Source organism: Cyphomyrmex costatus, unplaced genomic scaffold (assembly GCF_001594065.2).
Source record: "Cyphomyrmex costatus isolate MS0001 unplaced genomic scaffold, Ccosl1.0 scaffold72, whole genome shotgun sequence".
Classification (NCBI taxonomy): Eukaryota; Metazoa; Arthropoda; class Insecta; order Hymenoptera; family Formicidae; genus Cyphomyrmex; species Cyphomyrmex costatus.
This window is the reverse complement of record NW_017280289.1, coordinates 2,911,271-2,923,303: the sequence shown is the minus strand read 5'-3', so window position 1 is coordinate 2,923,303 and position 12,033 is coordinate 2,911,271. Positions and strand designations below refer to the sequence as shown.

Here is a 12,033-nt window from a genome sequence, read left to right as displayed (position 1 = left end):
GGATAGAGGATTTTCTATCTCAGTTTAGTCCGCTCTATCTACTCACAAGCATTGTCGACAGAATTTATATCTATATATGCTTAAGTATAATACAGTGGCATTTTGTATTCTAATTTATAAAAAAAAAACCGGTTTTTAATCATGATCGATTATTAGTACAAAATATGGGTAATAAAATTCTGACTAACATCTGATAATGATTAAAATGTTAAAATCAGGCTCATTAAAAATTTTTTTTGTTTTATTTTAAAGATTTTGTATCTTATTAAATCGCTATTGAATTTTTAAACGCTTTTAAACAAGACTCCTGAGTAGTCGTCGTGGCCATATTGAATTATAATGTCAGCGAATAATGACGAGTTAACATTTCTTAAATACTATTTGTATTATAAACAAATAAAGAGAATATGGATAAAATAAAATAATAAAATTGTTTTACAACACTTACGAAAGTGGACGAAAGCTATCCTTACCTGTCTTGACAGTCAATAAATTGAGATAAGGAGTGATAAAAAAAGGCACGTAAAAATTTATTTATTTAATGCATATGCATAGACAATTTTTACATGTCGTTTACGACTATTTATTGATCGACTGTCACGACAGATAAGAAAAGCTTTTACCCATTTTTACAAATGTTTTAAAGCAATTTGATTATTTTATTTTATTTACATTCTCTTTATTTATGAATGACATGCAAGAAACTTTAACGTGTCATTTCTTGCTACGTCATGATTCAATATACATATGCGGCGACTACTCAGGAACCTTAAGTACACTTTCGACTCTTTTTTCCTTTTTTAATTCTCGGTTCCTACACAAACGTATATTTCTGCCTCTGTCCTATGTAAACTTATTTTCTATTCTTTTCTATTTTTCATAAGCATTCTTTAAATATTTTATTAGTCAGTCCTCAAGATTAGGACTGCGGCGTACTTATAGTGGATATTATAAATAGATATTAGGATGCGAAATTAAAGCGTTAATTTACACTGACGATGACCCAACGTGAAGGATTGAAACATATGTGGTGACAATTCGTTTATTTATATTTATTTGACATTAAAGAATTTAAAATAAGCAAAAACAACTGGCTTGGCTCAAAATATATATATAGCTCTTCATTATCTATGTAGAATTTTATTAGTCAGATTTTTATTTACATTCCTGCATGGGTCATACGAGATATTTTATACTTCATTTTGGCATATATTGACATAAAATATTAAATATCTTGTAGGTTATTAATTTTTTGATAATCGTATATCTTAATACTTTAATGAACAAAACAATGAGATGAATCAATTGGTGCACAGAAAATACATATGTATTTCCTTTACACTAGCGGATTTATTTTATTATTTTACGTACATTTAACTAATAATGCTACGTTACGGTTTAACGGATAAATCAAGATTATGTAACAACATTAGGCAAACTTTGGAAAAACCATGTATTATAGAATAATAGATTACAATGGTAATAATGATATAATAAACTGCAATATACTTGGACAATAATAATAATAATAATTAATAAGAATTTAAAATAACACAAATACTGAATACATATTATTAACAATAATGAGAGAAGGGAGCGACGTCGAGAGGAAATTTTGGCAGAGGAATGGGCCAAGCCGCTATCAAATTATAATTAAAAGAGGAACACCGCGACGAAGTCATACATAAAACTGACAAAATGTTCATCGGCGTTCAATACGCTTTTTCCCGAAGACTTAAAAGAAGCACTCAGAATTACAGTATTTTAATATCATTATTAAAGATCCGCATTTTGCAAAATACAAAAATTTAATTTTTACCTTAAAAATAAACTTATGAATAAATGTCCGCCAATGCGCACTAAGCGCCATTCGCCATGTTTCGTATTCGAATGAAAACTAAAAGAAAAAAAAAAAAGAATAAAAAAGAAAAAGATACATAGTTGGATGCTTTATTCGCAGATAAATATATTAATAAGATCAGAATTTATAATTAGAAATTATCGTTACCGTATGGCTACGGTAATAATTTTAAATGCGAAGTCAAACATCAATTTGTTTAAAACATTGTTTTTTCCATTAAATCTCTGCATTTCGCGAAACAGACAAGCTACCTATATTACACTATAATTTACATGGTATTTCAGTGTCCATTTGTTGATCCTACAGAATAAAAAGCTCATCACATCTTATAAAGTATTCGTGAGACTGTATCGTCGTTGAATCGGCGGTTTTTCCTTTGAGTCCGTGTTACTTCTCATTCTCAAAATAATGCGAATAAACAACACATTAATTCGCATACTGCGACGCAGTTTGACCGAGTCATTGCTGTCATGGCGCTTAGTGTACTTAATGTAACGATTGTCCACATCGTAGAAGGAACTCAGATTGCAAAATAATGTTGCTAATAGCGATTACACAGCCTTATTCCTAAACTGTTTCTAAAAGAATTTAGCCGATAAATCGTAAAGTTGCAATTTTCAAAAATAACAGAGGTATTTTCGCACCATCACATTTTGTGCGGCACACATTTATTTTATCTCTTCTTTTTTTCCGCTTCTTTTTTACAATTGCACTGTCTCTCTTTGCGGATTGGTCCTTTCCATGCGATTGTACGTAAACAAATAATTACTCGCGAGCTGAGATCTCTCTCATAACATTATTTATAACAAAGCACCTCAAATACATTGAACAAACGTGACTAAATGTTTGAGAATAAAATTCAAGGAGGCGATTTTCTTCGGTTTCAACAGCTCACAAGTAAAATGTCGAAGCATGTGACACAGGAATCACGATAAAAGTGCGGTTCGCAAATTTAAATAGTTGCAAAGAGTCTCCCTGTATTCCGAATCGAGGTTTCTTAAAACTATTAGTAGATATATCCAGAATGTTAGAAGAATGGCAAAATGACTGAAGATGTTTTTTCCTATAAAGACGCCGTTTCCGAACATTTACTGGCATTCTTATATTAATTAATTTTCACAGCTAATATTTAAAGCGCGCTCTTCCAGTTACTTTTACTCCATTACAAGAAATAAACTCTTACAATATAAGTTTTTGTTTTTATAATAAGAACATAATTAAGCAAATTGCTCATTTAGTATTCGTATTATATTCAAATATTATAATTTACCAGCTTTTTATTAAAAATAATAAAAAAAAAGTGTCTTATATAATATTTATAATATAAACAAAACATGAAAATAAACTATAGAATTCAATTCTAAGCATGGTAACGATGTGATTATTTAACATACTCTTTTTTTGTTTGTAAAAAAATAATACTTAGTTTTGAGGAACAATTTCCTAAATTCTCAGCCAAGAAGCTACATTACGAAGTATAAAAATATAATTTTGATAAAATCAACTTCGTCGAAGTCTAAGACAGCCAATTATTGATTTTAGATACATACATACAAGAACACACATTCATACATACATACATATGATACTGCGCGATTAAAATCGACTCTTTCCAACTATTTCAATTTAAAAGTGGAACCTTAAACGCCGCTTTTATTGTGGCAGCGATTGTTGGAAACTGTTAAAATACAATGACAGTATATCATTTATGTTGGAGGCCAAACACTATTTTCACGCTTACATTAGAAGACCGTTTGTCAGCATTAGGAGCATCGATGACTACATAACGCATTAAACATTAGGTTCGCTAAAACTATTGTTTTTGTTCAACGTTTTCAGGAACAAGTTCGTCGATATGTGATGTGCGTTTAGACAGCTCCATCACGTATTAAATAAGAAAATAATGTTTGTGACCTAGTTATAACTAATCAAGAAATAATTGACCGATTGTGTGTGCGATAACTGACTGATTAGTCTCGATCAGACTGTACGTTATGCGCAAATCTTTTTTCTTAAGCTGATTAAACAAAGTATGCCCGACTGAGAAATGTGGTTTCCTCCAATCGATTATGTAATAACCCTATACATTTTCTTGATTATTTACGAGATTACGGCGAGTTTATTATGGCAGATTCGTCCTCTAAATCACAAATTGACTCTGAGTATTTGACGCGTGGAGGACAATCATTAGAACAAAAACTCATGATATGAATAATGTTGAAGAAACTAAAATATGATTGACAAATTAGATCGGGCAATCAGAAAATAGATACGATTTTATATGAAAGCGAGCAATGAGTCGTTTAATTCTTCCCAATTTGGTTTGTTTAATTCGTTGAATTAAACTAAATTTCAAGATTTTAGATATATATTTTCTAAATATATATCATATATATTTTTTAGTGTTTCTGTGATAATATATAATACATATAAATTTAAAACAACATATATAAATTCAAATTGTTATTGTAAAGTTTAACATCTAGAATAACGATAAAATTAAAAAACGACTCACTGACTGTACATTTCGAAAAAGAGAAGCTTTATGCTCATATTTCAGGTACAGTAGTAATCATCCAGTTGCATTTGTTTTCCTCGAAAAGTCACAATCTAGACAAGCATTGTCTACTTGATTAATAAATAATGTACTTTCTGTAAAAAATTTTTCAAATATTTGTTAAAAATAATTTGTTCATATTTTGTCTGACATCTTTAAATAATTGCTATTTTTTAAACTATAAAATTATTAATTGTTATATATACGCACTACTTCCAAATTTTCACTATTCTTGATTGAGATTTTTTTTCTATTTATATCAAAATTAAAAAACGCACTTTTCATAACAAATTATAATTTGTATAATCTTTGAAATATAAATCATAATTGCTCGAGCACGTTATTAGGTCATAAGATAACTATTGATAGCATTATTGATAACACTAAAAAATAATATTATATTACTCGAAACAATATTTTTGCGATAATTATTATTCAAACAAAATTATGTTATAATTTAAATAAACTTATTCATACAATTATACCATAATATAAATAATTCCATTAAAATTTTGCGAAATGTTCGAGTACAGTGCAACTGGATAGTTACCGTATTTAATGTAATTTGAACAAAGTTTCGCCATGGAAAAGCTTAATAGAAATTCTCCGATTGATTTGTGGAAAGATAAGTACGAGATAAAATCAGTTTCACATTCTATAATGAAATGCTTCTTTCTTCGTAAATCTACAGTAACATTCACCTAATAATGACGTACTATTCCCGCTTTTTAAACCTACGAACTCTTCTTAACTATAGATAATATCGCTGTATACTTAATATGGAGCTGGGCAAAATAGATTCAGACATAGTTTCAATTATAAAATGAATCTCGTGATTACTGATCTGCACATTTAATCAATTTAACAAAAATTTTCATTATCTCCAATCTCGCGTATATTTATATTACTACATTGAATAATCCTTCAACGAGAATATAATCTTTGATAATTCAGAGACATCCAAACCATCGCATAATAACACAATGTTTAGTAACATTTGGAAACATGCCAACGCTTTTACCCAGCTATAATGTTTAGTTCAATTTAAAATTAAATTTGTTTTCGCGCATAGAGACAATGAGGAAGCGTTCAAAATCTCATACACTTAAAAATATCTTAAGATTACTTCCTCTGTTAATGAGATCTTATTTGACCTCATTTGCCACGACATATTGGAAGCAGATTGATTAGTAGATAGATAGACGGATCTCGATTAGCAAGCGTGAATTTATGCTCTCAAGTGATCACATTCGTCACCGTAGTGGGTACAGTAAAAAATAGTAAACAAATAATATTTATACTTATTTTTAGAGTAGGTATAGATATATATATATCCACATTTCATATGTATACTTATTCAAGATAAGAACTTAAACATTTAACAAATTGTAATATTTCATTTAAATGCTTATTTTTTTTACAAAATACGGAGTAAAGGGAATTAGATTTATCTTATTTCATCAGACTAATCTAAGTAAAAAAATTTAATAAATTTTCCACTGCAATAAAAATGCGATATTTCAAAATTCAATAATTTCGTTATTACAAGTACAATGATATGAGAACTATAACAGAAATTGAAGCATCTACAACTATTACTTAAAACGATTTAAGAAAACAATCGTAAAAATTGATGAATTAAACTATACATGAATTCAAATTGTACCCAGCTTCGATCGCGAATAAGTTTCCTGACATTTCCATAGTCGACTAAAGCTGATAAATAAGTTCCTTGATATCACACATGTAGTACCGTTACTTTAGTATGATCACATTTGCGACGTCCGCAATAATTCTCACAGCCTACTAATGCTGCTGATTAATCCTTAACGATCTACACTGCTATCTTGTTTATCTTAGGTTTTGAAATTTATCATGATTTTTCAAAAAGTATAAACTTTTTAATAACAAAAAATTTTACATCGGACAGTTGTGGATCATTAAAAATTAAAATATCGACTATTGAAGTGTCTTCGACAAATGACAGTGCTGCCTTCAAAAATGACGGCACTGTGACAGTCATAAAATCACAAATGACATTGAGTGAGGTATTCGCGCGATAATAATCAAAGCCGTCTCAAGGACGTACCGATTTCATTCGAAGTGTCTGATAAAGGTCTGGATTTAGTCAAAGATGTATTTCCCCCTTCCTCTCCTCTATCCGCGGTGTCTTTTGTTTCTTCTTTCTAAAATTCTACCTATTTACAACAAAACCCTTGGTGGCGCGCGGACACAGCTGAGTACCAGCTGTAGGCCTGGCTATCACGAGAGTACGGGAGCGACTTCAGTCACATCCTTGCAGTCTTGAATAGATAATTGAGCGATCTCACTCACCATCTCCTCCTGAGCCTCCTTCTTCAATATCGTATATCCTTGCTGTACCTGTTCCTCATTTTCATACATCGCTTTGCCATTAGTTGATCTTGCTTGGCCATTCGTTTTTTTCTTACTGGATGATTCCTCACTGGACCCGCCTGGGTTAATTTTAAATACACTCTTAATAATGCTATTCACTGTTGGCTGTGAGCGTTTTGGACTCTCTGAAGAGTTACGCTTATCATCTTTGGTCGTTTGCGCTCTTCGCGTTCGCGCACTGCCTCTAACAAACTTATTGGCATTTTTCTGAAGAGTCAATTGTGTAGCTGGCACTTCCGTTCCTTTCGTTTCCATCAAAAGCATTTTATTGGATTCCAATTTTATAGAATTCTTTTCTTCACATGATGGCGCTTCATTGGTGGTACACGCGGGTTCTGTATTACAGATGTCTTGTTTTTCTGGATACGTATTAACCACAAATTCATCATTCTTTTTTAGAACCTCATCTAAATCTGTTACCGGAACAGTTTTCGATTCTTCTGTTTTTTCCGCTGAAGCTTTATTCTCCACATTAGTTGTATCTTGTCGCTCCGTCAACATTTCCCTTTGAAGAACTTTAACAGGACTCTTCGGCTTTGTGAAAGATTGGTCTTCTCTATTTTGGCAATTTGTACAAGAAATATGTGTCGGTGAATTTGCCTGTCTTTTAGTAACGTTGTTTTTCTGAGCTACTCCCATATGCGGTCTACTTGCTCTATGCGTATTGTTTTGTATATTGAATGGCCCAGATTGCTCAGCATACTGTGACTGTACGTGATTAAAGTGTTGTGGTTGCGGTTGCATCCTGCGAATATTAAAGTACATCGTATTATCCATGTGTGGCGGCGGCGGAGGCGGTGATTGCTGCTGCTGCTGCTGCTGTTGTGATTGTTGTTGTTGTTGTTGTGATTGTTGTGGTTGTTGTTGGTGGTGATGCTGCTGCTGTTGCTGCTGCTGATAAGTATATGGCTGAAAAGGCTTCATTTGGGTTGGAGAATTAATAGTCGGAGGCAAATACTTTATATTCACATACTGTGGCCACGTTTGCCTAGGTTGAAATTGATGTTGTGCAGCAATAATATTCTGCACAACTTGATTATCTGTGCCACGCTCGCGATAGTTGTCAGTACGTTGATCGAGCGCAATTTGATGAACGTTGTTAGGAGAGTGTTGCGCCACAATATGCCCAGATATGAAGATGGACTCGTTCTTGGAAATTACTGGACTCTGAGACTGATGTCCATAGTTCTCATAATGCATATTTTCATTGTTAATAATCCTACCATAGGTGATGCTTGAGTGATACTGTGGTGGTTGAGGTATGTATTCTTGCTGCTGCTGCTGCTGCTGCTGCTGCTGTTGTTGTTGTTGCTGGTGCTGTTGTTCTGGATACTGTAGAAATTGCGACATGGGAGGTTGAACATCAATCCAAGTTTCCTGCTGCGGAGGACGCTGCTCGTTGTCACGTATAGCTAGCACTGCATTCCAGACCTCCTTCAACTCACCCGTGATGTCTCGATCTTTCATAATCGTATAATTACGATTGAAAATTACCCCTGCGTTCATAGCTTCTATGAAATCTAATAGTAACTCGATAAAACTCGTACGTTTCTGTTAGAAAATAATAGTTACAAAATAATAGGTGATAAAAATATTGCGGACATTAGTAATCTTAGAATTAATATAACAAGGAATATTTATTAGTAAATCTCTACAGATTAAAAATGTTTTAATTACCTTTGCTTCCTGAGCATTCTTGCCATTTATTCGTAGGACTTCTGGATTGGCCATTACAGCAAACACTATAGCCTCTGTCTTTGTGCGAGGGGGTGGCACCCTCATACCTCCATAGAGTGGCACAGGCAGTGAAGGTGTGCGAGGCATTGCAATTTTGTCCCAAGACAGTACATTTACATAACATGGAGCTATAGTACCCTATCAAGAAAATTGATATTTATATAATACTGATAGCATTGATTTCTACAAATTATGTAATAAACTCTTGCAGTAACAGCACTGTTATTACAATGGTATAATACCTGTATAAAATCTTGAATACACATGTGCGGCTGTGGTGGATTTTTAAAAATTCGCGCCCCATTGCGCGATTTCATTCTGGGTACATTATTTTCCGTCATTTTGCAACTGAAAGAGAGTTAATCAATTTAACAGCGAAAATCTTACACACATAATCCAATATGTTCTATCAAAATGTGCGTTTTGTTTTTCGTATAGGTGTCTTCGGTATTAGCAATGTTCGAATAAGAAAACGGCGATCTAGCTTGGTTTTCAAAATCGTATATGTGCAGATCGTACCGGTCAGAATTTCTAAGTTTTCGAAGCAACGTGCGACAGTCTAAAAATGACTGTGATTTTCAAAACCATTCCCAAATTAGTATAGCTTGTTACATGGTATACAAAGCTCGTCCTATTGGAAAACCCGGAGTATCGAGAACTCTTGTTTCGCAACCGCTTTGGTAATAAATGCGTATCGCGTGTATGGTATTTCGAAAAAAAAAAAAAAAATAGGAGAGTTAAATGAAAACACTCCGCTACTAATATGGCGCGGCGAGCGGTCGGAATCGCGATATATTGTGACAGATGCAGCCGCATAAAAACCCGTGGTGTCTACGGGCGTTACGCCGCCGCGCGGCTTTTGTGAAACAAACTGAGGACGAAATTACGTAACACGGGGGAGAACCGACTCCGCGAGCCAGATTTCCGACCGATTGAGGTCGCCTCGAAGCACGGCCAAGGTTATACGCGCCCTGTCAACATAACCTATTAAAGTCGCAACGGAGCTCGCGCCGCTCGAGACAGAGAGGAGGGGGAAGGGGGGGGTAGAGGAAACGAATGGATTATGTCGCGTTTCTTTTTGCGAGTACTCACCCCGCGATGTCTCACTCACGCGAAAATAACCTCAAACGACCGCGAGCACAACGCGAAGCATTCCTGATGAGGGAAAGATGTTTTTTCAAGAGAGATGAACCATCGCTCCTTTTGTTTATTATCTTTTCCGGGAGCTGCACAAATGCACAGCACCCGATCGACACCTAACGCCCTCGCCACGGGCCACGGTCGTCATATGAATCTTTCTTAATGGTGTAATGTGCGCGCGCAGATGTTTTCACTGAAAACTAGGGGTGCATTCGAGGATCACGCTTGAGCACGCGCTATAAACGCTACAGACAGAGCTACAGACGCAAAACCTACAAACTGAGTCCCTATAATAAGGGGCTACGCAGAATAAAAGGAATAGGGAACAGAGAATAAGAATTTCAACCTATCAGAAGTCATATACTGTGGAATAAACAGTGTGTATGATTTCTGATAGGTTGAAATTCTTAAGCGGGGTGCACAGACTTTTGCATAACGCATAAACCATATACATAAAGAATTTGATTGGTCCATTGACTCATGCATAAGAAAATGGGCCAATGAAATTCCTTATGCACATGCTTTATGCGTTATGCAAAAGTCTGTGTTGGGGCTCAAGTCTGTGCTCCCCGCTTTATTCTCTGTTCCCTGTTCCTTTTATTCTGCGCAGCCCTAATGCCTAGTTCACACTAGAGACCCTATAATAGGGAGTCTGGCCAATGTTCTAGTAAGAAATAAAATGTCGTCCATAAGGAACACGAAGGTAAAGGAGGGATACATGCTCCTTCCTTTATCTCCGTGTTCCTTATGGACGCCATTTTATTTCTTACTAGAACATTGGCCAGATTCCCTATTATAGGGTCTCTAGTTCACACTACGCGCGATGAGCGATGCGCGACGAGCGATAACCAATAAGAACTCTGCTTTACATCGTCGTGTGAGCTAAAGCAAAGCTTTTATTGGATATCGCTCATCGTTCATCGCCCATCGCATTCAGTATGAATTAGGCATAAGGAGTCTGGCCTAGGCCGGTATTCATAATCAGTTTTTATATTCAAGACCGTCCTAAGTTCAGTCTTGAGGAGTTACGAACCAATCAGAGGACCGCTTTAGCATCTTAAGACATTACTTAAGGAAGCCTTGAAATAAGAACCGACTATGAATATCGGGCCCTAGGGACCCTATACTAAAGGCCATCACACGTACGAAAATTTTAGTAGTAATCGTAAAGGCTTAAGCAAATCGACCAATCACAATCAAGATTACGATCTCACATTTTAATACGGTAAACTGTGATTGGCCGATTTGCTTAAGACCTTACGATTCTACTAAAATTTTTGTACATACGTGTGATGGTCGCGTCTGTCGTCAAAACTAAATGATAAATGCGATTGGTCAATTCCAATGGACTAATCGTCGATTAAGTTAATCGGCGTTGGTGAAAGAGGCCCTAAGTATGTCTTAAGATACAAATGCAGCTGTCTGATTGGTTCATGACACCTCAAAACTGAACTTAAGACGGTCTTAAATATAAGAACTGACTATGAATACCGCCTTTAATTTTGACGATAGACACGATTGGTCAAATCCAATGGATTAACGGCTCCTGCAAAGTAGACGCGGAAACGCTTGCCGCATGGCAAAATGCGACTCGGTAACCAATGAACATGTTAGGATCTATATGCTTATTAGCTACCGCGTCACATTTTACCGCGCGGTAAGCGTTTCCGCGTTCAATGTGCAGAAGGTCATATTAGGCCGATTAAGTTTAATCGAGTGCTGAAAGTGGCCCTTAATCAATGTATCCTATATATGTGAACCAATGAAAAGTTGTCCACGAATTGTCCAGACTCTGTATTCTTATAGAGACACTAGAAACTAGGGCCGGAATTCATAGTCAGTTCTTATATTCAAGACCGTCTTAAGCCCTAAACATAATGCGAGGTAATAGTCATAGTGATAAGTTTCAACCTATCAAAAATGCGTGTTCCGGTGTATTCAATTTCTGATAAGTTGAAACTTAGGCTGAAATCACACGATGCGAAATAGGACTGCGGAATAGAGAGTGCGTCATTGAAGCAACCAATCAGCGTTATTCCGCATTTTGCTTTCTAGCACTGATTGGTTGCTTGAATGACGCACTCTCTATTCCGCAATTCTATTCCGTACCGTGTGATTTCAGCCTTATCGCTATCGCTATTCCCTCGTATTGTGTTTAGAGCTCTAAGTTCAGTCTTGAAGAGTTACGAACCAATCAGAGGGCCGCTTTAGCATCTTATGACATTACTTAAAGCCCATTCTACAATGGATAGTAGAAGTAGTGGATTAAGGAGTAGGTTTAGAAATCAACAAATCATAATCGAATGTGAGGAGAATAATTAAT

The 12,033-nt window shown here is 35.0% G+C and overlaps 1 protein-coding gene across 1 annotated transcript; it reads right to left on the bottom strand.

The window, feature by feature from the left end:
* Positions 1-6,475: 6,475 nt before the first annotated feature.
* Positions 6,476-9,768, bottom strand: LOC108780575 (PH domain-containing protein DDB_G0275795). Its single transcript, XM_018548330.1, has 4 exons — positions 9,663-9,768; positions 8,813-8,918; positions 8,511-8,708; positions 6,476-8,384 (listed from the first exon to the last, which is right to left on the bottom strand). The coding sequence occupies exons 2-4, from the start codon at positions 8,909-8,911 to the stop codon at positions 6,681-6,683; spliced, it is 2,001 nt and encodes a 666-aa protein (XP_018403832.1). The 5' UTR covers positions 8,912-8,918; positions 9,663-9,768; the 3' UTR covers positions 6,476-6,680.
* Between the last annotated feature and the right edge of the window lie 2,265 nt (positions 9,769-12,033).

Coding starts and splice junctions, on each gene's coding strand:
- LOC108780575 (XM_018548330.1), bottom strand. CDS start 8,911: ATGACGGAAAATAATGTACCCAGAATGAAATCGCGCAATGGGGCGCGA. Junction 8,709..8,812: donor GTATTCAAGATTTTATACAG/GTATTATACCAT, acceptor TTTTCTTGATAG/GGTACTATAGCTCCATGTTA. Junction 8,385..8,510: donor AGAATGCTCAGGAAGCAAAG/GTAATTAAAACA, acceptor ATTTTCTAACAG/AAACGTACGAGTTTTATCGA.